General features: G+C 39.1%; 1 protein-coding gene across 1 annotated transcript in view; it reads left to right on the top strand.

Moving 5' to 3' along the window:
* Positions 1–23,361, top strand: part of SLC1A1 (solute carrier family 1 (neuronal/epithelial high affinity glutamate transporter, system Xag), member 1) — a gene marked incomplete at its 5' end in the record, with an annotated part of 40,295 nt that overhangs the window by 4,758 nt on the left and 12,176 nt on the right. The window contains 5 exons of the mRNA XM_009878465.1: positions 15,875–15,967; positions 17,769–17,883; positions 20,150–20,192; positions 21,409–21,516; positions 22,876–23,060. Coding sequence (XP_009876767.1) covers positions 15,875–15,967; positions 17,769–17,883; positions 20,150–20,192; positions 21,409–21,516; positions 22,876–23,060 — 544 coding nt within the window. The remainder of the gene's footprint in view (positions 1–15,874; positions 15,968–17,768; positions 17,884–20,149; positions 20,193–21,408; positions 21,517–22,875; positions 23,061–23,361) is intronic.

Below are 23,361 nucleotides of genomic sequence, written 5' to 3'. Positions count from 1 at the left end.
TGCTATGAGAGGAGGTTAAGTCATGTTATTGTGCCTTTGCTGCAGGCCAAGGGTGTGCACAGAGACAGTTGAGATGGCATATTTGGTTCATAATTTTAATCAGACTGTGGTGCTGGATCCAAAGACATCTAGGAAGTTTTGATGCCTACAGGAAACTATTTTGTGAATGTATGTCATGTCAAAATACTGGATTTTGGTGACTAGTAGTATTTTTGCACAAGAATCACCAAGACATTGAAAATGCAATTTTTAGTTTTCTTTTTTAGGATTAAAATGTCTTAAAAGGTAATGTCACATCCCAAAAGCGTTGGCTTATACATATGCTTTTGAGACAGTAAGCTATTGCACAAATTCTTGTTCCATTACCAGATCCCTGTCCATTTGGACATAATGATGTAAATCAAAGCAAAAGACAGTGATTGTGCGAGTTTCTGTGGAATTTAAACTATTAGCAGTTTTAACTTGTTCAAACAAAGCAGTAACACAGTCCATTTGGAAATCGAAAAGGCAAAATTCTTCCTCTGGTTTAACAGAGTGCTTTATAGAATGTGGTTTCCTTTGTAAACTCAGTTCCTCAGAACGTAAAATAAGGAAGGCATTGTTTACATGTATCTTGAATTAGCTAGTAGTACACTAATACATAATTCATGTGATAGAATTATTTTTATTTTCTCTTTCCTTCTGTAGTGATATGGGAAAATTGAAAATGACAATCAAAAACCTGAAGTGTTGCTCAAGGCCATTGCTATGACACCCAGAATTACGCCTGTACACCACACCCCAAATCCACTTATTTGAAGTAGTGCTCTGAAAGAAGAAGCGATAAGGCAAATACCAAAAATATATTATTTTTAGATGTCTTGTAAGGATAAAGTATTGAAAGGAATTGCCAAGGGAGGTGGTGGAGTCACCATTCCCAGAGATATTTAAAAAACAGCTGGATGTGGCACTTCAGGAGATGGTTTAGTGTTAGGGTGGTGTAGGGCTGTAGGTTGGACTTGATGATCTTAAGGTCCTTTGCAACCTTGATGTTTCTATGATTCTATGAATCTCTTGTGTGCTTCCTGGGGGGTTTGAGGCTTAAGTCTAATCATTCTAGGAATACTTAAAAGCCTATAAAATATCTTTGAAAGTCTTAGAAATTCACAACTCTAGTTTCATTTGGAAAATTTGAAGTCTCTAGAATGGTGCAGTGTATTTCATCACATGTCTGCATACTGAGCAGACTAGTCCCCTTTAATCACTTTTAGCCTTCTTCTTTGTGGACTGAGGTTCACAGGATATGTGATAGCAGTAAATGTTTGCAAATCTGTTTTCTGTCTGGTGTGTGGCAGAACTTAGGCTGGGGACAGCTTTCTGAATTCCTCAACAGTTGTTGCCCTGTACTTGGCGTCAAACAGGAAGGTTCCACGCCCAGCCTGGAGCTAACTTCTTTTCTGCACGTAAGTCCCATGTTAATAGCTAGCGTGAGGAAATCTGGATATTAACTAATACCCCCAGCCCTCCACATACTTCCAAAGTGCTTTGGCTCTGCTTCCAACTTCACTTTAATGAGTCCTTCTAAACTGAGGTAATTTCAAACTGCCTGTCTCATTGATTTGCAGGCTACAGGCCATGGACCATGATGTCAAAGTCTTTCTTTAAGGCTAGTATGTTTTCTGTCAAAAACTTCCTCTAAAAGCTGACATCATGTATCTAATAAATGACCTTTCTTTGATGACATTTCCAGGGTTACCCATAAATGGCAGGGTTACCCATAAATGCAGCTGTGTAGCATCATGTCTGTTCTGTTTTCTGCTTCATGCCTTGGGTTAAAAGATGTGACCCATAACACAAATGGTCCATGTCTCATCTCAATATTGATGACATGATTTTATCAGCTATTCAACAACTGTTTCGGGTTCTACAATAACCTCTCCCTCATTCCTTATATTTTATCCCTGACAAAACATTAATAAAGCTTTCCCTTATGTTTCTGATCTTCCCTGCAATTCCAGCATTCACAGGCAGCTCCAGAGAGGCTCAAACGGATGCACTGGAGTTTCCTTGCTCATGAATTTGTCAGGGTCGGCTGCAGGGAACACCAACATTGCTTAAAGCACACCTCAGGAACAGTGAAAAGAACACAGCATCCATTGCCTCTCTGAGGCTAGCAGTATAGGAGCTGTAAATACAATATCTGCTTTGCTGTGGATGTGGTAATGTTCCAGCATTCCAGGTTTCCATGACTATAGAAGTAAACTGTTCCTTTACTCCAGGGCCTGCTTAGATCACTGCTTCAGTACTGTCTGAAACATCCTCTCAGTTCCACCTTTCCCAGTACAAACTGTACACACTTTTATTTGCACTTGCTGCTTGTAGTACTTGTAGTAATGGATTCCACAACAAATCTCACTTAGTCTAGCTAACAATGGACTGTTACAACTGCGTTCAAGAGAAGAATGTCCCCGTGAAGTACTCGGGTCATGTGGCTTTTCCCTTTGGCAGAGACCATTGCTATATATATATATATATAATATATGTATTTTCTGATGTTCCAAATTAAAGTGTCAGGTTCTAACTTTGGATCTATGTTTGAGAAGTTACTAGTTTACTTTATGACAATGCAACTGAGTTAGGTGAATAAACACAAAATGCACAAAATGGAGACAAAATTGCTGGAATACAATGAGAAAAAGGAAAATCAAAGTGGACTATTAATTGGTTGTTCTTACTTCTCATATTTATTTTTCAAAGTTAGAACAGTTCAGACGTAAACAACGTCTGTGGTTTTTTGTCCACTATATTAGTAACTGAAGTTACAACACACTGAGGCTATGCCTATGCTTAGGAGTAGATCTGCCAATTCCATTAGATATAAAACCTCCACAGATTTAAAGTACTGTAAAGGAGCACAGACAGGGAAATGATGGGAGAACAAATCTGGTTTGTTTCCTGTAATGCAGGACTTCCAAATCAATTTTCCTTTGGTATCACCATTCCTGAGGTGTCGCCTGCCTCAGCAGTTCCCATTTCTGCAAGTCTGAGAAATGTGGCTATTGAGACATGCTGTGTGCATCGCCATCGGGCACACTAGTTTCTAGTCCCCAGGGAGTCCCTGATCTAGCTTAACATAATCAGTGATTGTCTCTTAAGAACCTGCATGTTCATCACTTGCTTTTCTATGTTTCTGAAGCCAAAAGAACCTCCAAGAAAGCAGGTCCATTGTGTATTATTAGTAAACTGGTTAACTCAGTTCAGACAGGAAACTCACCTTGTCCTTTTATATCATGTACATTGTGCAAAGGACAGAAAATGTTACACTACTGTTAATGCGTTTTGCCTTCAGTTGTTCTGAGGGTTTTTGGAGGTCCTGTCCCCACTGTCCATGTGTAGTCATTGAGGCAGGGAGGACTGCAGAGTCGTGGGCTATTAATGGACACGGCTTTGTGCCCAGATTACTTCTGTCACAGTCATCTACTCCTTTCCTATCAATATCAGTTGACCTTATGCAACTGAGACAGCCCCTACATTATTTAAGGTTTTAAATTATGGTAATGAAACTTTGAAATGCACTTCTGGTTCAAGGAGCATGATTAACACCAGTTCTCAAGGGCAGAGAGCCTCAGCACAGCCACCGTTCCGCAGCATTGGCAGTCATTGTGTCTCATCCCGCATATATCACCAGGGGGCTGGGGGTGGGTCTGAAGTGCATTACTCTCTTCCGCTCATCTGTTCTGGAGCTGGGGACATAAACAATTCCACTGTATAAAACAGATTGCATTTACCTGTTTACTCCATTTCACTGTGTGTGGACATCATGATTGAGTTAAAAATGTAGTGACATATTAAAGATATCTTTTAAGAGTCTGAAAGCTAAAACTTGTCCACCTTTATATTTTACCACCAGTGACTTTGAGGTAATTCAAGTACTTTCAGTACTCCAGGTTTTCTGTATTCATTCCTTATATATTTCACTGGTAACAGTACAGAGGCTATATTTCTCTACATCCATGAACTGAATCTGGTTTCTTTTATGGGTCTTGCTAGCCTGTCCATCTTAGCAGATCGATATGTCATCTTCCCTCCTTCTAAGCTCTTATTACATTCTACCCAAGGAACATCACATCTCCTGAAAAGGCATTAACTTGAGATTATATAACCTCTAAGAGTTTGCTAGATCATGTAAGTAGGAATTGAGGATTTTCTGGTTTAGTTTTTGTCACATTTAAATAGCACTAACCATGCTTAGTCATTATCTGCATGCATCTCCCCCCACCACAATTTCTTAGATTTTTTTTGATCCATTTGTAAGATGTTCTTCTATTGCATTTACAGAACAGTGCGAGTGGAATGACAATAATTTACTCCAAAGAAGAGATATTTATTAAATTACTATCAAGTCTGTTGAAAAAGTAATTGCTACGAGTTGTCATAGAAGTCATTTTCCTTTACAGTATCTAAAAATGAAATTTGAATAGACAGCTTAACTGCTGCCATGGAAAGACTGACAGAATAGGAATGGGAGACTTCTAGTAACAAACACTAATGACAGAGGTAGTGGGTCACTAAAAATGTCATTTTTTAGACTGCAAGCTACAGTGTCTTGGGGGCTTACATTTGCCATTGCTTGTTGATTACCTTATCTTCTCAGCCAACATCTGACTCAGAACTGTTTTGCTAATGAGACTTTGCTGTGTTTGTCATTCATTTAGCTAGTGGAAGACTAGATAAAAAAAGATAATGTGGAGCCCCATGACACAGTAAACAGGAGGAAAAAAAAATTATGTGAGATGCGTATCAAGTGAAAGAAAGATGGTTGAGAATGATATACAGGTAGTAACAGACAGCACCATCTGAGTCCTGTGTCTCAGATGAATAGTGAAGTTGTGCATAGAATCATGCTGTCTGACATTCTGAATGTGGGTCGTATTTCAGTAGACAGTTGGGAATTATTTGTTTGGTCCTGACAGTCTTGTTCATACGTAAGGGACGCAAAGAGGAAAGAAAAAGAGCCTTGGGAGGAAACAGGCCTTGGGAGTAATTTCTGTTGAACCTAATTTGTGAACTTAGATTTCAGGAAGAATATAAAGAAAGGGAGCTTTCAGGAGGTTAATTACAGTCAGGGTAATCATGTACTGCAAGATCATTCCAGCTAAAAGGACAGAAAGGGAGAGAAAAGGCTCAGAGTCTAGAATGGGAAGAGAGAAGAATCACGGATGAGTCAAAGATGGCTTCAGTAAAGTATAGACTCTGAATTCACCAGTATTATGGTGATTGCCCCTGCAGCAGCTCAGTTTTTCCTTCAAAAAATGAGTGTAGCCCAAGAACTAAAGGACAGAGGACAGCTAGCTTTCATACTCTGCCTTGTTTTCGAGAAGCCCTGAGAGCAGAGTTCTTCACACAGGAAGTGAATAGGCAGTGCTTTACAAGAGCAGTGGGTATAGCCACATCACCAAGAGACTGAATGGGTGAGAAAAGTTCAGATTAGCTGCCATATTTAACATGTAGTCTATTCATGCCCTTTCTGAGTCTCAAGAAGTGTGACTCCAGCATGTGTCTCTGTTTAGGAAGGATTGCTGTAGACTGATGAGTTGCAAGGAAGGTTGCGTCCATGATGTCAGGCACTTTGAGCATAAAGATCTCTCCAAACCTGACTTCACTGAACAACAGAGATGACCACCCGTGAAGAGGAAACTTCCTGCTTGTGTCCATCATCTAACTGTCAAACAGTGACAAAATTTACATGGAAAATAAGATAAATTCTAATCTTATATTGTGTGAGATAGCTTCTTTTCCAGGAAGTAGTGGATTAGAGCTGACGGTAGCCTGTGGACCAAGAATGCAAATCGGTTACTCTTAAACACATAGAGGAATAAGAAAATAAGCAATAAGCTTGCTATACAATTCAGCATCTGAGCTAGACTTTGGTGTTCAGTTTCTCAAGTAAAAATCATGTGTCACATCTGAAGATACAGGCCAAATACTTAGTATTAGTAGTGTGTCCCATTGCAAGTAGAAGAAAAATGTGGCAACTAATTCAAAATTGCCATTTGCTTCTAAAAAAGATTGCTGTTATGACTTGACCACCAGATCTGTGATGATCAGAGGACAAGATGAGAATGGTCAGTACAGGTAAATACATTAAAAAAAAATAGAATGAAGGGGGTCATAACACGTAACCAGAAGCAGTTGAAATTTTTATACTGCTTGTGTCTTAAATTAGAAGCACTCCCAACTCCGTCTTTTAAAGCTAAGAAACTTCATGTGTTTCAGACAGCTATCCATTTATCAAGGACACTGTGTCTGCAATGCTTCATTCTTTTCTTTTCTTCTAATATTTTTCAAAGAGTAAATCCTATACTTTTGCAACAACACGTAACATAGTACAACCCTGGCAATAAAATGACACTACTATTTTTGTATAAAATGTTGTGATCCCCTTAGAAGGTTTGCTAACTAAAATTATCTGTATGCATTTTAAGATTCTCCTATGCTTTTCTATTTTAATATGCATGTTGCAACATTCTGTAAAACATTTTCAGTGGAACTGAATATCCTGGATGTTCACTGTGTCACTTCTGCACATTGCAGCCAGAATAGCTGTGATGGAAGGGAAGAATTAAAATGTCTACAGCTGGGTGGAGTTGAGAATTCTTTTGTGATTCCTCTGGCATCTGCAGAATTCCTCAGCTAGAGCAATGAGGCTGATGGCAGTTTAGAGCAGTTTTAGAATTGCATTTTGTCCTTGAATCAACATCCTAGTCATAGATGAGGTGTAAAAGCCATAGCATTCTACTCTTGATGAATGCTTCCTGCTGTATTTTTGTTACAATACTGAATTAGGAATAAGAACTCTGAGAGAATTGTGTACAGTTGTGCGCCATACTTCAGTTATTTCTCCTCAGAAATGTGATTAGCTCCTAAAAGTAATTGAGAAAGCTACAATGTGGCTGGCATTTTTGTGGACATGAAAGGCCCTTGAGCCAGACTCTTCCCTCTCGCTCTGAGTCACACTTAAAATGAGCCTGCCACCAGTGCCAGGGGCTGGCCCAGGGGCAAAGAAAACTCACATCTGATCATCAAGCATTGGCAAAGGGTGGTGTGGGAATTTAACGGAAGATTGGTGAGGACTGTAGGCACACTCCAGTGACTTGCAGCTGGGGTGTTGGGAAACACACGTCGTACTAGATCACTGCTTGGCCTTGTGCGCTTGGCCAGCAGCACAGCCACGCTTGGATAACAGAGGCCTGGGAGAGATGCGGCGGCGTCTCTCACATCCCTGCCGAGCAACAGGTTAAACATAACGAAGCAGGGGGTTCAGTGTCCCCTGCTTTCCAGCAAGGGGAGATCTCCCTGGGCCTGCACTGCTGCTCGTTGTGCTGCTCGTGTGGTGGCTGCCTGTGTGCCTCCACCCGGGGGCTGCTGCAGAGATTCTCCACATTATCAGGTCGTGAGAATAAATTTACTTCTTGCATTTGAGCCGTGGTTCTGTGTCCTGCTTGTTTCGGCTCATACAGGAGGTAAACAGCCCAGCCTTTTGCTGATTATACTTAATGATCAATTTGTTGTGTAGGCGAAGTGAGACAGTAGAAGAAACAGATCTTGTCAGCTTCCATTGCTCCTCAGAATCTTTGAGTAAAGCTAAGAAGTGCTGCAGGAGATGCTCTTGATGATGACAGTGGAATTTGTAGAGCGGCAGAAAAAAATGCCAAGGTGCCTGCATATGATTGTTGCTGCTGAACAGAGTCAGTCACAGCACCAAATGGTAGATGTAGTCTCTCATAATATAATGAAAAAGAACAGCTGGAAGCATAAATTCTTGTACTCAGTTGGGACACCTCTGTAGAACTGTATGACAAATTCTAAGGATGTGTTATACCCCAGGGAACCAGTAAGATGATAATTACTGGAAGTTGGAAGAGCCCCATGATTGTTTCTGGTCCTCATTGCAACCCTTTTCACTTTCAGATCTCAAAGGATTAATGAAGCACTCTAGAATTACAGTGTTGTGCCTTGTGCCAAAGCCATTTGGATGCATATCCATTGGTACAAGCCTCAAATGTGAACACTGACACAAGCCACACAACAATAGAGTGCAATATCATCTTATACAGAGCATTTTGTTTATTTGACTTTTAATCATATTGGGTATTGATTTGCTTGTTCCAGTTTAAAATATTTATCCCAAATGTACACATCTCAGAGAAGAAAAAAAATTCTTTCATTCACAGATCGCACAGTTTCCATTTTTGGCACGGGGTTGGTACCTCTTTTAGGGAGCAAGTGTTCTATTCCAGACAGTAGATTACTCAATTACTAGTAATTTTTCTGTTATGAAGCCACTTGGCTATCCACTCCATGCTGTATAGAACTGTAGTTCTGTAGCTGATTTTATTATGACATTCCCAAATGTTGAAACCAGCATAAAATTTCTATTTTCTGTGGGAAATGTAGTCCATTCCAACAGTCAGGAACAAAACAGGAGGAGGAGCTAATGGGGTAGTAACCTTTTAAGATCTTTAGGGGTTTTATTAATGCACTGTAAGTAGTTCCCTCTCCTATACATCATTAAGTAAAATTAAAACATTAATGAGTACTTGATTTTTTGCCTGACTTCATAGGTTGCTCCTTAGTAACTGCCATCAGCTTTTGGGTCTGTGTTAATGGCTGGCTTCAGAGAAAGATAAAAGGTTTTATAACATCCAGATGCAAAATAATTTCACAAATGGAGGTTTCAGTCGAGTAGCCTGATATTGCTGTAAACTGAAACAAGCAGTTTCTTTATCTTTCATGTTATATTAACTGCTGTGATTTTGAGTATTTATCTCAGCCTCAGCAACACTCAAAAGACAACATAGTCAGTGATCTAGTTACATGGGTAGTGAAAGGTATTTACTCACAACTAGTTTGAAGTTGCTACATGGCAATGCAGCTAGATCATGGCACTTTCCATTGCTCCTGTGTCAGAAGAAGAGAACAGGAATTCCCTATTTTCTGAATAAATGCCTCAGATATAGTGAATGTGAGGCATGTGGCTCTAGGATTTGTTATGAAATCCACAGTACTTTACTGGATTCAGAGTTACGTAATTACATTGATCCACAGCGGTTTTTGCTGACACACTGGTGCAGGATTTGAAAGACCTTTCTGCATTTTTATTCAAAAAACCCTGTGGGTATTTCAGATTTCAGGGGCCATTTGGAAATGATGGTCTGGTGTGGCTTGTGGCTATGAATTTTTCTGAATGGTTTGCCCAACTCCAATACCTGCAGATTTTTTTTTATTAGCTGCCTAATTTCTTTTACCTGAAATATTGTAGAATCATAGAATCATTATGCATTATTTGTATTCCCAATGATCTTAGTAACTTTTTGAAACTAAAAGGGAAGTATGGAAATAACTGAGAATCTTTTACATTTCCTAGAAATCTATAAGAAAGCTGTAGACCCACCTGGAGAGAGTGAAAAGAGATTGTCATTGAGGCATAGAGTCATAGTATCATAGAATCATAGAATGTTAGGCAACCCCTAATGGTACCTCCAAAGATCATCTAGTCCAGCCCCCTTGCCAGAGAAGGATCCCCTAGGGCAGCCACATGGGAATGCATCCAAGTGGGTTTTGAAAGTCTCCAGAGAAGGAGACTCCACAGCGTCTCTGGGCAGCCTGTGCCAGGGCTCTGTTTCCCTCACAGTAAAGAAATTTTTCCTCTTGTTGAGGTTCTCACTTAAACCCATTATTCCTTGTTCTGTTGCTGGGCACCACTGAGAAGAGATTGTCCCCTTCCTCTTGACACCCACCCCTCACATATTTATATACGTTAATAAGGTCCCCTCTCAGCCGTCTCCTTTCAAGCTAAACAGCTCCAGTTCTCTCAGTCTCTCTTCACAGGAGAGATGGTCAAGTCCCTTGATCATGCTCGTAGCTCTCCATTGGACTCTCTCCAGTAGATCCCTGTCCCTCTTGAACTGGGGAGCCCAAAACTGGATTCAGTATTCCAGGTGTGGTCTCACCAGGACAGATTAGAGGAGGAGGAGAACCTCCCTAGACTTGCTGGACACCGCACCCCAGGATCCCATTGGCCCTCTTGACCACAAGGGCATGTTGCTGTCCCATGGACAACTTACTGTCCACTAGGTCTCCAAGGTCTTTCTCCATGGGGCTGCTTCCCAGCAGGACATCCCCTAATCTGTACTGGTGCCTGGTGTTACCCCTCCCCGTAGAATCATAGAATGTTGGGTTGGAAGGGACCTCTAAAGGTCATCTAGTCCGAGCCTCCTGCAGTGAGCAGGGACATCTATAACTACATCAGGTTGCTCAGAGTCCCATCAGTCCTGACCTTCTATGTCCCCAGGGATGGGGCCTCCAACACCTTTCTGGATAACATGTTCCAGTGTTTCACCACCCTTGTAGTAAAGAACTTTTTACACTGGAAGCTGAGCAAAGATGCTCCTGTATTTAATGGAAGTGGAGGTGTCATTAGTGTCAGAAGAGAGAACAAAGAAAGAAAACTCAGGAACTCATTCATATTCGGAATATTCAAAAAGAACCTTTCTAAGCAGCAGTGCAATGAAAGACAAGTATTTGACACAAAAGGTTTAGAATGTCAGTTTCCTGGGTTTGCATGAAGCTTCAACAACATCAGTACCATTGAAACATACACTTCACTGATTTTTCAAGACTTAATAGTAATTTTCCAGAACTTTTAAAATTACAGTTTTGTTCTCTGTTCCCCTGTGACACCAAAGTGCGAAAAAACCCACACTCTTGTCAGAGAGAAAACGGACAAGTAAATGTTAGTCGTTCATGAAGTTGCAACCATGTGTTATGCTAAACTAATTTTTTAAGTCTGCAAGAACCTGAATGAGTGATTTATGCTTCCGTTAGTGGCTACTGGTAAAAATTTCTGGAGGACTATGTTTCATATTTAGACTCCTATTTTTTCTTTTTTAAATCAGATTATTCCTTTAGGTAAAGTAGCTTTATACAGTAACATTTCAGAGAAGCAACTCTGAATATGTTCAAAAAACAAGATTATGAAAGAAATTTCAGAGAGTCTTCAAAAGCTGGTTGTGCTGTCATCCAGTCTTAACAGGACTCTTGGTGTGATGCACTTAACCAAGTAGACAGGGATTCTGAAGTTAGAGTTGGAGAAGCTATGTGTCTTTTAACTCTGGCAACACAACATATTCCACATGCATAAATCAGTAGTTGAACACCACACAGGATTAAATTGGTCAGCTGTAATCATTCTATTCTTCTACTTCTGGTATTTTACAAGTTTCACAATATTGCCCTCTTTTCTGGTTATTTTTTAAGGAGGACATTTCTAGGAATCCTCTAGAAATAGGGCAAAAGTAACTATAAAAATAAAAGAAATTTAAATCAGTAGGCTTCCTGGCAATACCAGCTGAAAGATTCAAGTAAAAAAAAAAGACCATACAGAGAATATAAAAATGTTGTTGCAATTTCAGGAACACCTAGGTTAGAATTTTACTTTTCTCCCCTGGCTTTTAAAATTGAATGTGTATGTTTCTTATGCAAAAGTATGTGCCTCTTCTGTTCTCTTGACGGTCCTGTGCCATCCTCATCCATGTTGTTCTTTGATGTCTCCAAATATTCTGTAAAACAAAACTATTAACATCAGTCCTATTATTTATCCTCCCATCCTTTCCTCAAAAAAAGGTGTGTATACAATAGAGCATTTCATTTTGGTAGGGGTTTGAGGTCTTTGGACAAGAAAGAGAAAATGTGAGAGGCTTGATTTCACTGATTGTTTCATTTTTTAGTCTTTTGCAAGTGTATGTGTTGCAAATCAGAGAAAATGGGGCAAAAAGAGAAAAAAAACCCCAAAACAGTACAAAGGTTCAGGTTAGAAACTGGAACATAGAAAACATGGAAGCTGAATTGCAGAAGACTAGGCAAGAGATTCCAAAATTTGGCTTCAGATATTAAAACCTTAACTCTCTTCCACTAAAATAATATGGGCAGAGAGGTAGGTAGATTAACAGATTTTAACACCAGTTGGTGTCTTTTATGATCATCTCCCCTAAGTCTTGAGTATCAGAGCCATAGAGTTACATGCAGTGCTTCAATGATGGTAGCTTAATTATAACATCTCCTGTAAGAAAATTTAAGGAACTAGTCTGAAATACTACAATTGTGAAATGCCCAGGGATGGAGGAGAATCCATTGTGCTTATTTGAATTCTGTACATCAGACTACATTTAAAGTTTATCTGCTCAAGTGTGTTTAAAGAATTTAAAATCTGGGGATAGCAAGAGCAAAGGAAGTAAAAACAAATAAAATAGTTATAAAAATTTAATGGTAATTTACAGTAGATAACCAAGTTTAAATATGCTGTTCATGTGATGCTATCTTTAATTACATCACTGTGAGCTTTGTATTTTGAGTAGCGTGCGTGCCATCTTAGTTTGAGAAATAAATTTTCTTATGAACTGAAATTAGTGCTGCATGCTTTGTTTAGTGTATTTTCTATTAACTCTTTCAGTTACGTCCAGAGAAATTAGAAAGCCATGATGTTATTTCAAGGGATATTTAATTTTCAGTTGACTTGAAAAGAAGGACAGTACCTGTCAATTACAATATATTGTCAATTGCTCAGGAATGATAGTACGATGTTTCTGGAGGGAAATCTATTTCTAACATATTGTGTTTTCCTATGTGTAATAAGCTAACATGAGAAGAAGGAGTTTAGCAGCATAAAGCACCCAGTGCAAACCTGGGACTGTGGCACTTGAAGTGAATGCTGCTTCATTCTCTGAATGAAAACATAATCGCAAATGCAGTTTTGTTTTAGAGCACATGAGTTTAAAAAACAAACAAACCATATATGTAATCCATAGAGCATACTTGTCTGCCTAACTGATTTACCTGTTTTTATAGCACCAACTTAATAGTGGAAGCACAAGCTGAATTCTAGCACAGCTCACTCACCAGTAGGATCAGTATCCAGCTTTAAAAGGCAGGGGCAAAGTTTTTCTGTAATTATACCTCTCTAACTCCAGTGAGCATACCAGTTTGCAGAGGGATTTCATGTGGAGCCAGAATGGCTGCCACAGGGACTTCATGTCATACTCATTGTAGAATCTTTATAACTAAGTACTCAGGGAGATAACCCTGCATGACTATTAGGCTCTTGGCTGAGTTAGCAAGACTGTCACAAAAAAAAAAACCTTCAGCCAAGCTTTCTGAAGCACTCCATTCCGTGAAAAGATTATTATCTTACCTCCACGGTCTGCCTAACTGCTACTGTCAGTTAATATAACAAGTTTTAGAGTAGAATTCCATTATTTCTAATTTTTATGAATTTCTCATTAGAACGTACAAAACTGTGGCCACACCATTTTTCTCTCTTTTAAACACATGATGTAGCCTTCTAAGTTAATATATCAGGTGCAAAAGTTTTGACATAACAGCCTTAGAAACTAGCTCCACAGCACACATTATTTGTGTTATTTGTGTGTACAGTATTTGTGTATTACTATCTGTTCTCAAGAGTTGTTGCTACAATAATTTCCACAGCTGAGCCCATAGCAGTGCAAAAGTAATCTTTTCTATCTGATCTTCACCATTTTTTTCACTAGTAAAAATGATGGTCCAGATTCTCTGTCCATTGTGTTGTTTGTGCCTCAGGCAATATCATTAGTGCTGACAGCCTCCTGTAACAGCTGTGGCCTTTCTTTTTCCTGTGCACAGGTCTGTATTCCTTTGCCATATGGATATTTCTTTTATTATCCTTATTTGCTGTTCAGTGAGTTAGTCTCTACATCATCACAGAATCACACAGAATCACAGAATGTCAGGGATTGGAAGGGACCTCAAAGGATCATCCAGTCCAGCCCCCCCTGCCAAAGCAGGATCACCTACAGTAGGTCACCCAGGAACGCATCCAGGTGGGTTTTGAATGTCTCCAGAGAAGGAGACTCCACAACCTCCCTGGGCAGCCTGTGCCAGGGCTCTGTCACCCTCACAGGGAAAAAGTTTTATCTAATGTTTTTGTGGAACCTCCTGTGCTCCTGCTTGTACCTGTTGCCTCTTGACCTATTATTGGACGTCACTGAAAAGAGCCTGGCTCCGTCCTCCTGACACTGCCGCTTGACGTATTTATAAACATTAATAAGGTCACCCCTCAGCCTTGTCTTCTCCAAGCTAAAGAGACCCAGCTCTTTCAGCCTTTCCTCCCTTCATCATCTTTGTGGCTCTGTGTTGGACTCTCTCAAGCAGTTCCCTGTCTCTCTTGAGCTGAGAGGCCCAGAACTGGACACAGCATTCCAGATGTGGCCTCACCAGGGCAGAGTAGAGGGGCAGGAGGACCTCTCTCGACCTACTAGCTACTCCCCTTCTAACACACCCCAGGATGCCATTGGCCTTCTTGGCCATGAGGGCACATGGCTGGCTCATGGGCATCCTGCTGCCCACTAGAACCCCCAAGTCCCTTTCTCCTACACTTCTCTCCAGCAGGTCAGTCCCCAACCTCTGCTGGCACATGGGGTTATTTTTTCCCAAGTGGAAAAATCTACACTCGCCCTTGTACTTCATAAGATTTCTCCCCACTCAGCCCTCTGAGAGGCGTCCCTGCCTGTGACAGGGAGGTTGGATTAAATCATCTCTAAGGTCCCTTCCAGCCTAGGCCATTCTATGATTCTGTGATTCTATATTCAGTCTGATGGCAAGCTATCCCATGGAAGACCACAAAAAAGTCAAATCTATGATGAAATAAAATAATCTTCGTTCTTCCCTCCCAGTACTGTTTGCATTTTGAATAACAATTAACAGAACAAGTAAGGCATTATATGAAGGTGCTAGGCACAACTTGTTACTGCTGTTAATATACCTTCCGAAAAAGACATCAACACATGGTTAAAGTATGCTCGCTAAGATCCTTTTTGAGCTCAAAGATGAATAAGTTACATTTGTGTCAAAGATATTTTTCTTCCTTAGTTTCTGAAATTTCATTTCTTTTCTGCAAAATAATGCTACTCTGATGTTGACTATCCTCATAGTATTTTTGCTTTCCTATACAAAGGAATCTGGCCAGTCTGTGATGATCTGACTCAATAAACATGAAAATACAAATGGAACACAAATGTACAATAAACAGGTAGTGGTGAATTATTAACTACTGTGGTTATAGACAGTCAAGTTTTACAGTCACAATGCTCACATTACCATGGTTACTTAATTGCATGTCTACAGTCATAACTGTAAATCTTTTAAACAATTAAAAAATACTTTATGAGCAGTTTCATATAATACTGTTGCCAGAAGTTAAGCTGACCTCAGTATAACACCTGCCTCAGCACTTTCCCCATTTTCAGTTTCTGGCAATGACAGATACAGGCAGAGGAGTGGGAACAGTCAAGACTTCAAAAAAATTTTAGTCAAAATAAAGTAAACCTGTTGATGAAGGCAGAGCCTACCAGGAATGAGCCTTACTTGCCTTGAGCAACCTGAGGTAACAGGCCTGAGCAGCTTCTTCCCATGGCTTTTAGTTTGAAAGTGAAAATGTTAACAGATCTGAAGAAGGTGAAGCTATTATGTAAGTGAATAGGGAAATAAATTGCAACCTACTTTCATAAGTCAAAGAAGTGTAATTCATCACTAAAACTAGGGAATCAGAAAATCTCAAGTCTCTTTGTCTTAGAAAAATCTAGGGAAACAGGATTTTTGTAAAGAAGCAGAAGCAGCAGATGTGCTGGTCTGCTACGAGTATTTTTTAGAAGTGCAACCGACTATTAGGTATTTAGAAATATCTTGAATAAGGAAAAAGTTCCTGCGTAGAAATAAACGATAATAAATAATTATCTCTTCAAAATAGGAAATTTCTTCTGAGACTGTTTTTTAGTGGTTTGTTTTTGTGGTTTTTTTGCAGGTGTTGCTGCTTTGGATTCCAGCGTTTCTGGAAAGATTGGTTTGCGAGCAGTCATATACTATTTCTGCACTACAGTCATTGCTGTAATACTAGGTACTCTGTGGTACTCTAACCTTTAAAATCCTTTCCTAATTTTAAGTATTCATCACTGTGACATTACTGACTTCCAAACATGGCATGGGGAGAGGAGACAGGAATCATGCCAAACACCTTGACATGCGTGTACCCATATACAGCAAGAAGTTAGTCCTGCTGTTCACAGCTGGCATGTGTTCATACCCAGTATGAAGGCATAGGCAATTTCGCTGCCCATTTCAGATCAGAAATTAGGGGCTGTCTGCTTAGGTAAACAGTGAAAGCTGAATGAACATCAAAGGCCAGCCTTAGCTACAAAGTGAATTTCCGTAATAGCAAAACCATAGATTGCCACTGATTCTCAGATATGAGAATGTGTAATATGTCTCACCTGCAAGAACGACAGAAACTATTGCTTGATTGTCGTCTCATTTCCTTCCTGAAAGGCTTTTGTCCCCTCTGCCAGGCTCCACTCCTGTCTCGAAGAGGCCCATGTCTCATTCCCTACAAGCAACCTTGAAATTTCCACAGTTCCTTAAACAAACATCATCAGCCAGCCGTCGTAAATAAGAAGTAAAAATAAACCCTCCTTAGCCAGATGTCAGGTAGTTTGTGGCTCATCTTTCTATTTTGTTGGGCCTGTGTGTGGGCACATCTACTGTGCCTAGATATTACTCACCTAAAAGAAACATGTATTTATTGAAGGACAAAAAGTACATCCTATATGGCCTACTTCTAAAGCAAAGCGGTATTTAATAATAGAAAAAGAATCACATATAGACATATAAGACTAGATTAATTTCTAGAGATTGTATCACTGAGTAACGTATGGCTGCGGATACACCACGTAGGCTATCTCATCTGTCTGGCAATTTTCTGTGAACACGTGAGGAAGGTAAAGACTTACATTAATATGCATGTAATTTTGAAATAGTTACTGTTGTGAGAGGGAGGTTAAATCATAAAATCTCCAGAGGTCCCTGCTATTCTAAGTTATTCTATGACACTATGATACTACGTTTCATTTTTCAGAGTTACACAAATTCAGCTCTGCTTTTATTCACAGCTATCATTAGAAGGCCTTGTTGCTGACTGATTGAAGGGTCATCCAAATGCCTCTTTCTCCCTATACTAAGAATTAGTTGTTTCATTTGGTTTAGGTTTGTTTGGATGTGATAGAGAAAACAACAAAAAAAGTGCAGTTGGAAAGGCATAGTGTATAATGTGCTTAAGACGAAGACACTAAAGTAAACAGAAAATTTGCCATTGATTTCAGTATTCACAAGGTCAGAGCTACTTTCTTACCCGTGATTTTTTATTTCAGTCTGTTTCTGAAGCCCTTCTCTTAAGTAACTTTATTGCTAACTAACTTTACCAAAACACCCTGTTGTACTTTGGGGTCACAGGACAACACACTTGTATTCATATTTGAAAGCTAGTTAGTAACAAGAAGAGCTGCATGAGGGAAAAGGTAAATAGCAGTTCAAAATATCACCATGCAAAAGTTGCAAAACACTTCAGCTGAAGCCCAGAAGTAATTTACCCTCCTGGTGAGCAGTGGTGATGATTTAGTACCATACATGCAAAACCAAAGCCAGAGTGCCCAAGTCCAGTGGCAATGCCGCAAGTATCTTCGGTGTTGGAGGAACCCACATATTTAAAGGCAACACCTGTAGACTTCCCTTTTCTAAAGACCCCTGCATGAGCACTCAGGGAAAGCATCTGGTGAGTTTAAAGAATTTCCCTCCACAGGATACACTGAGGTAGGATGCACCAGTGCCTCTGCTTGCACAGTGAGCTATTCGTTCTCCTTCTGCAGGGATTGTCTTGGTTGTGACCATTAAACCTGGAGTGCCTCAAACAGCAAATGAGATTGACAGAGTGGGCAGTACCCCAGAAGTCAATACTGTTGATGCCATGCTGGATCTGATCAGGTGAGGTTTGCTTTTCTAGTTCCCATTCTCTTTTTGCAGAAGTCCAAACAAATACAGAATTGTGATGTGTGATACAATGAAAATGCTTTCTAATGTTGTTTGGATGAATAAGGAGAGAATAATTTGCTTTCCAACAAGTTAGACATTTTAAAGTATATTCGAAGGAGTTTGTTAAAAAAAAATTCTCTTTACACCATAGACTTTGGTTAATAAACCAGTGACAACAAAAATTCCCTCATTTACGGAAATTGGGATGCAAGATTAAAGAATTAGGAAGAAAATTTCCAGAAAGGATTGAATGGCTGGCAAGTTACTGACTGGCAGCTTCTGTGTTATCTAGCATAGTGAAACACCTAAAATTGCAGTGTTATATTTCACCCCCTCAAGGCAGGATGCAGAGCAACAGATGTAGTCTGCAAAGGTTTCTAGGATTGCACAGTCAACAAGTTTGCTGCATCACTAGTATCTTAGGCAGCCTTATAGTCAGTCTTTCCCCATGAGCATCCCGGAAGATCATAGATGGTTAAAGTGGTTAGAAAAAGGAAACCCCTAGAAAAGTCCACAAGAGACTTGAGCACATTTTCAGAACTAACATGTTAAAGGAATTAGAAAAAAAAAACAACCACCACAAAAATGGCTGCATTTACAATGGTAGCAAAGTAGTTCCCTCAAAAATGTTTCTGTGGATCATTTTTTTTCTCCAATTGCAATTTATCTCTTCATCTCTGCTCTGTATCATATTCCTGCCCACTGTTTTCTTTTTGTAGAATTTTTATTTAATGTATCATGTAAGAATCAACTGCTACGTATTTAAAATTGGCTTTCTCAGCATTTTTTACTTCAGGAAATGCGACTGGCATTTGAAGATGCTATTCCAGATACACAGTGTGACATTTGCAAAATACACACACATTTATTTACTTAGCAGTATGTATCTGCCTTGAAAAAGTCACTGTCCTATTTAATAGCAAATGTATGCTGTTATTTGGGGTATCTGCCCCAGCACAGGTCAAGGTAGACCTTTTTGAAAATAACAATTTCTCTGGTGTTTGTATGAGAGATAGTTAACAGTCCTCAACCCCAAACTCCTATATTCAACAATTCACAGCTCTTCCCAGCCTCTGTGCCCTCCTGCCTGTGCGTGGCCAAAATGGCGTCTCCTTGGATGGCTCATCTCATTCCTCATGGTCACTTGCCCAGGAACCTATGAGGGGAACTTTTCAACCAGCTGCATTCTAAAATCTAAGGCAGTCTGTTACCAGTAGCTTCCACATGAACATTTCCACACATACTCACAGGGCTGATGTAGTTCCATGCATAAAAAAAAGTGTTCCTGTGGTAAGAAGTGGTGTGAACTGCAATTTGGAGTAGTTTGGACTTTTGCTACAGTTTATAGCTCAACTTCTTGTAAACAAATTTAAGACTGTGAATTAGGAGTATGAGGTGTGAAATTCTAAAGGAATTATAGTTACTTTTCCTAATTATTTGTATTAATCAAATTTACGATCCAAATCAAGACAGTATTGTAAAGATTAAGGAAAATCTCAGGTTTGTACAAACTACTCTTCCCTTTGAAGAAATTTTGCTTTAAAAACCTGAAAGATAAAGGGATGAGCATGTGAAAGATCTAGAAGGGAGATAAAGACTTCTGCTTCAGTATATAAACTGCCCTGCTCTGGATTAGGTATTCAATAAATAACTAATTAATGCTTTTTTTCTGCAATCATTTGTATCTGAAGTTGGCAGCTGGAAAGGAGGCCACAACTGGATTGCACTGCTGCTGACGTAATTTACTATTTTTCAGTGTGCAAAAGTGATTCTTGACCCTGGAATAACACATGTGAATCTTTCATCAGCCAAGATTAATTTCTGAATTCAAAAATTCACACCAAATATCTGGTTCTTCCAGCACAGTTATTTTTTTTTCTGCCTATATTTGACAGATCCTATAAAAATTGTGTGTCCGGTATCACTCACGCAAATGATGGAAATGATGCAGCAGGGAAAAAAACGACTGGATAGTCACAAATGTCAAATACTGAAAAATAAGCCTGAATATTCAGCAGTAGGAAAAAAGTCAGCTGATTGTTGGGACTCCTGAACCTTTAATTTCTTTGGATTTTATATCTGATGATGCTAAGTATACTGCTTTCTAGATAAAGGAATACAACCTGATCTGGTTTTCAAGCAGCGGATTGGATCATTTTGTTTATAACAACTTGCTCTTAGTATGCTATGACCTTGAAATACCTCTAATTTTTAACAGAAATATGTTCCCAGAAAACCTTGTCCAGGCCTGTTTCCAACAGGTAAGATTGAAAATTCATCTTTGCCACTGTAATTTTCACTGTGAACTACAAAGTGTCTCCAAAAACTGTGTCAGGTTAAGAACTATTTCTGAGAAATCCAGGAGTATATCTATTTCCCATAAAAAGAATTTTTTTAGTGCATCTTGGTTTAATTTCCCTTATAATAAACACTCAGTTGTCAGCTGTTAAGTCTCTGATCATCCCTTGCAAAAAGACAATGTCTAGGAACTGGGTGCAGAAACCAAATGGTGCATGAGACAAGTTTTTACCTGTTGGGGCAGGCAAAGTTAGAAGAACCATGTCTTGAGGCTTTCCTTGTTCGTAAAAACCCTCAGTGCTTATAAACTCTGCATAACTTAGCCCTCACGTTGATCATCTAATTGCCAGACCTGATCATCCAGGAAAAACTGCCAGTCAGCAGAGCCTGTTGGAGACAGCTTTCAGAAAAAGTGTGGTTTGCAAGATGGAAGAGGAAACTCCTCTGTATATATCAGACTTACTTCAGATGCAGTAATCTTTATCAGGAAATATATCAACTATTTTTCCATTATATTGTCTCTGCTTCCCTTTTTTGTCTTCCCCAGCAGTTGCCTGCTAGTTTATCTGAGATTTGCATGCAAGGTAGTTAACTTTTCTCGGGAAATATGTTAACTGTCCTGCTGTGCACAGCACTGAACGTATTTCCAGTTTATAAAACTTCTTTTTTCTCCTATGTTGGTTACATATTCTCATATGTTAATTACATACCCAACACTATGGAGATAGAAATGTTCTTTTAGGGATCCTTGGCAGAGTCATGACAGCACTTGATCATAGTTAAAATTAAAGCTTTATTTTCTTAGCAAGGTATTGTGATTAGTGTAGCACAGAATTTATAATCGGCATAGCTCACAATTTCTGTAAGCAGAATCAGTGTAGTAAAATTTTATAATAACAATTTTTGGAATAATTTTATAATATATTAGCTTAAGGTTTGTAACCATCTGGAATCACTTGTGGATCATTTGTTTAATCTACAGCATCTAAAGTACAGAACCATGATGGCTCATGTGATTTGGGAAATAACATATTTGTCTATGCTTGCTACCTTCAAATCACATTGGTTCATTTTCCTCTTATTTTTACTGGGCATAGGCTATGCCTTTTGCCATTCTTCAGTTTCTTCATATTTCTAAAGAAGTTCCTCTTATTTTTAAAAAAAACCCCACTTTTCCAGTACAAAACCAAACGTGAAAAAGTTGAAGCTACAACTGGCGTGGATAAAAACAGCTCCACATTTACGGAAGAACCTGTTACGACTGCTACAACAGCGGGAGCTTCAGAGGTGTGGCCTTTATTGTTGTATTTCTTCATAATATAAGAAGTGGGGAAAAAGAATATAGAATTAATTTGTTTAGTTGATGTGGTTAATGATTGAGAAAAGAAAGGAAGTGGTACATAAATAGATTTTAGCAAGAACATCAAACTTAATAAATAAATGCTAGCAGTGATTATGAGGATCTTCAGGTAGGTTGAAGAACGTGAGAGGACTCCACTAGTAGTTAGGCAGTCCAAGGATAATAGACAATGTGAGAAAATAATCTATTAGTATGTGCTATTAAATGTATATGCCGATGAAATGTCAATTTGCTGAGAAATCAAAGACCACAGTCACTGTGGAAATGCGAGATGTATATCAGCATGAGGTGTTCAAACATCAATGAAGTAAGGGCTGCAGAAAGAAAGGAATGGAAAATTGTGTATTTTTTTTTTAAATGAAAGGCATTTGTTAATTAATAGTTCAGCACTCTGTAAAAAAAAAAGAGAAGTGAAGAAGAGGTTAACCAAGCCCCTGACTAGAGGTGTGGAGAGCTTAGGGGTGCTGATGGTCTATAAAGCCTAGACTTACATTGGAGGAGAGGGAGAACGGAATTCAATAGAATGTGAACACAGAACTGTGGACAGTAGCAAATCAATACGCATTTTATTATACTCCTTCCAAGTTTCATCTCATAGTAATAAGAGCATGGGAACATGAGCCATATGAAAAGACATTAATTAAATCCTGAAGCAGAATGTAGTGGAGAGAATTGCACCCTTTCTTTCATATGTTCATACTGCACAACCACAGAGGAATACTTATCTAATACATAATAACCTTACATTATGTGCATTCCGTTCTGTTATAAATTGTGCAATTTCACTGTTTTCAGCTAAAAAATAGATTTTCAACTTGGGTCAAAAGCGAACACCATTTCTTGGTTCTTAACACAGTAGACTATTTATCTTTAATCCAGATACAAACCCTCTAATTGCTCAGAAATAACCACAGTGACTCTGCATCAGCTGTGTTTTGTTCTACACAGTAGGGAGTGAGTCTTGAGTATGTTGAAGGCAAGGCTGGATACCTGGACCTTCATTTCAGAAGTCTGTAGAAAGGGAAACGTAATTAAGGGGTGCTTCATCTGCTGCTAGTGTTTGGTCAGACTGCTGCATAACTTTAAAATACAAAGCTTTCAAAGACCATGTAGTTCTACTCCCATTCATGACCTTGCCCACTTGGCACTGCAAGAAAGAGAGGCAAGTGACTGGGGAAGAGCTCCATGTCTTTTGAAAGAAAAATCTAAATGTGTTTTCAGTTTAGAATTCTTTAAATTCAGTGCTTTCAGATAGTAACTTTTTTTCTCTTGAATTTAATCTGTAGAACAAAACCCAAGAATACAAAATTGTGGGCGTGTATTCCGATGGCATCAATGTTCTGGGGTTGATCGTCTTTTGTCTTGTTTTTGGAATGGTTATTGGGAAAATGGGAGAGAAAGGACAAGTGCTGGTGGATTTTTTCAATGCTCTGAACGAAGCTACAATGAGAATAGTTCAAATAATTATGTGGTAAGTCCAAGGACATAGTGGCATTTTCTAACAACTTTAAGTGGGTTTCATTGTTGAAGGAGCAGACTCATACTTAGTGTTTGCTTTTGGATAGTACTTTGCAGCAAAGAACTTTAAAAGAAAAGCTGATGAAAAACTCACTTCCTGCAGAATTTGATCCTTTTGAGGAAACTGGAGGCAGGGCTTCTGCTTAATACATACTGAAGAAACTTTTATTGGTACGTAAGAAATCTGAGTTTTTCAGAGATTCTTGCTAGAGATTTGTATCAAACCAGTACAACTGCACCAGTGATTTCAAGAC

The sequence above is a fragment of the Apaloderma vittatum genome, unplaced genomic scaffold (genome assembly GCF_000703405.1).
Source record: "Apaloderma vittatum isolate BGI_N311 unplaced genomic scaffold, ASM70340v1 scaffold10161, whole genome shotgun sequence".
NCBI lineage: Eukaryota > Metazoa > Chordata > Aves > Trogoniformes > Trogonidae > Apaloderma > Apaloderma vittatum.
Note: the sequence above shows the minus strand (reverse complement) of the source record. Positions and strands in the feature narration are given on the sequence as shown.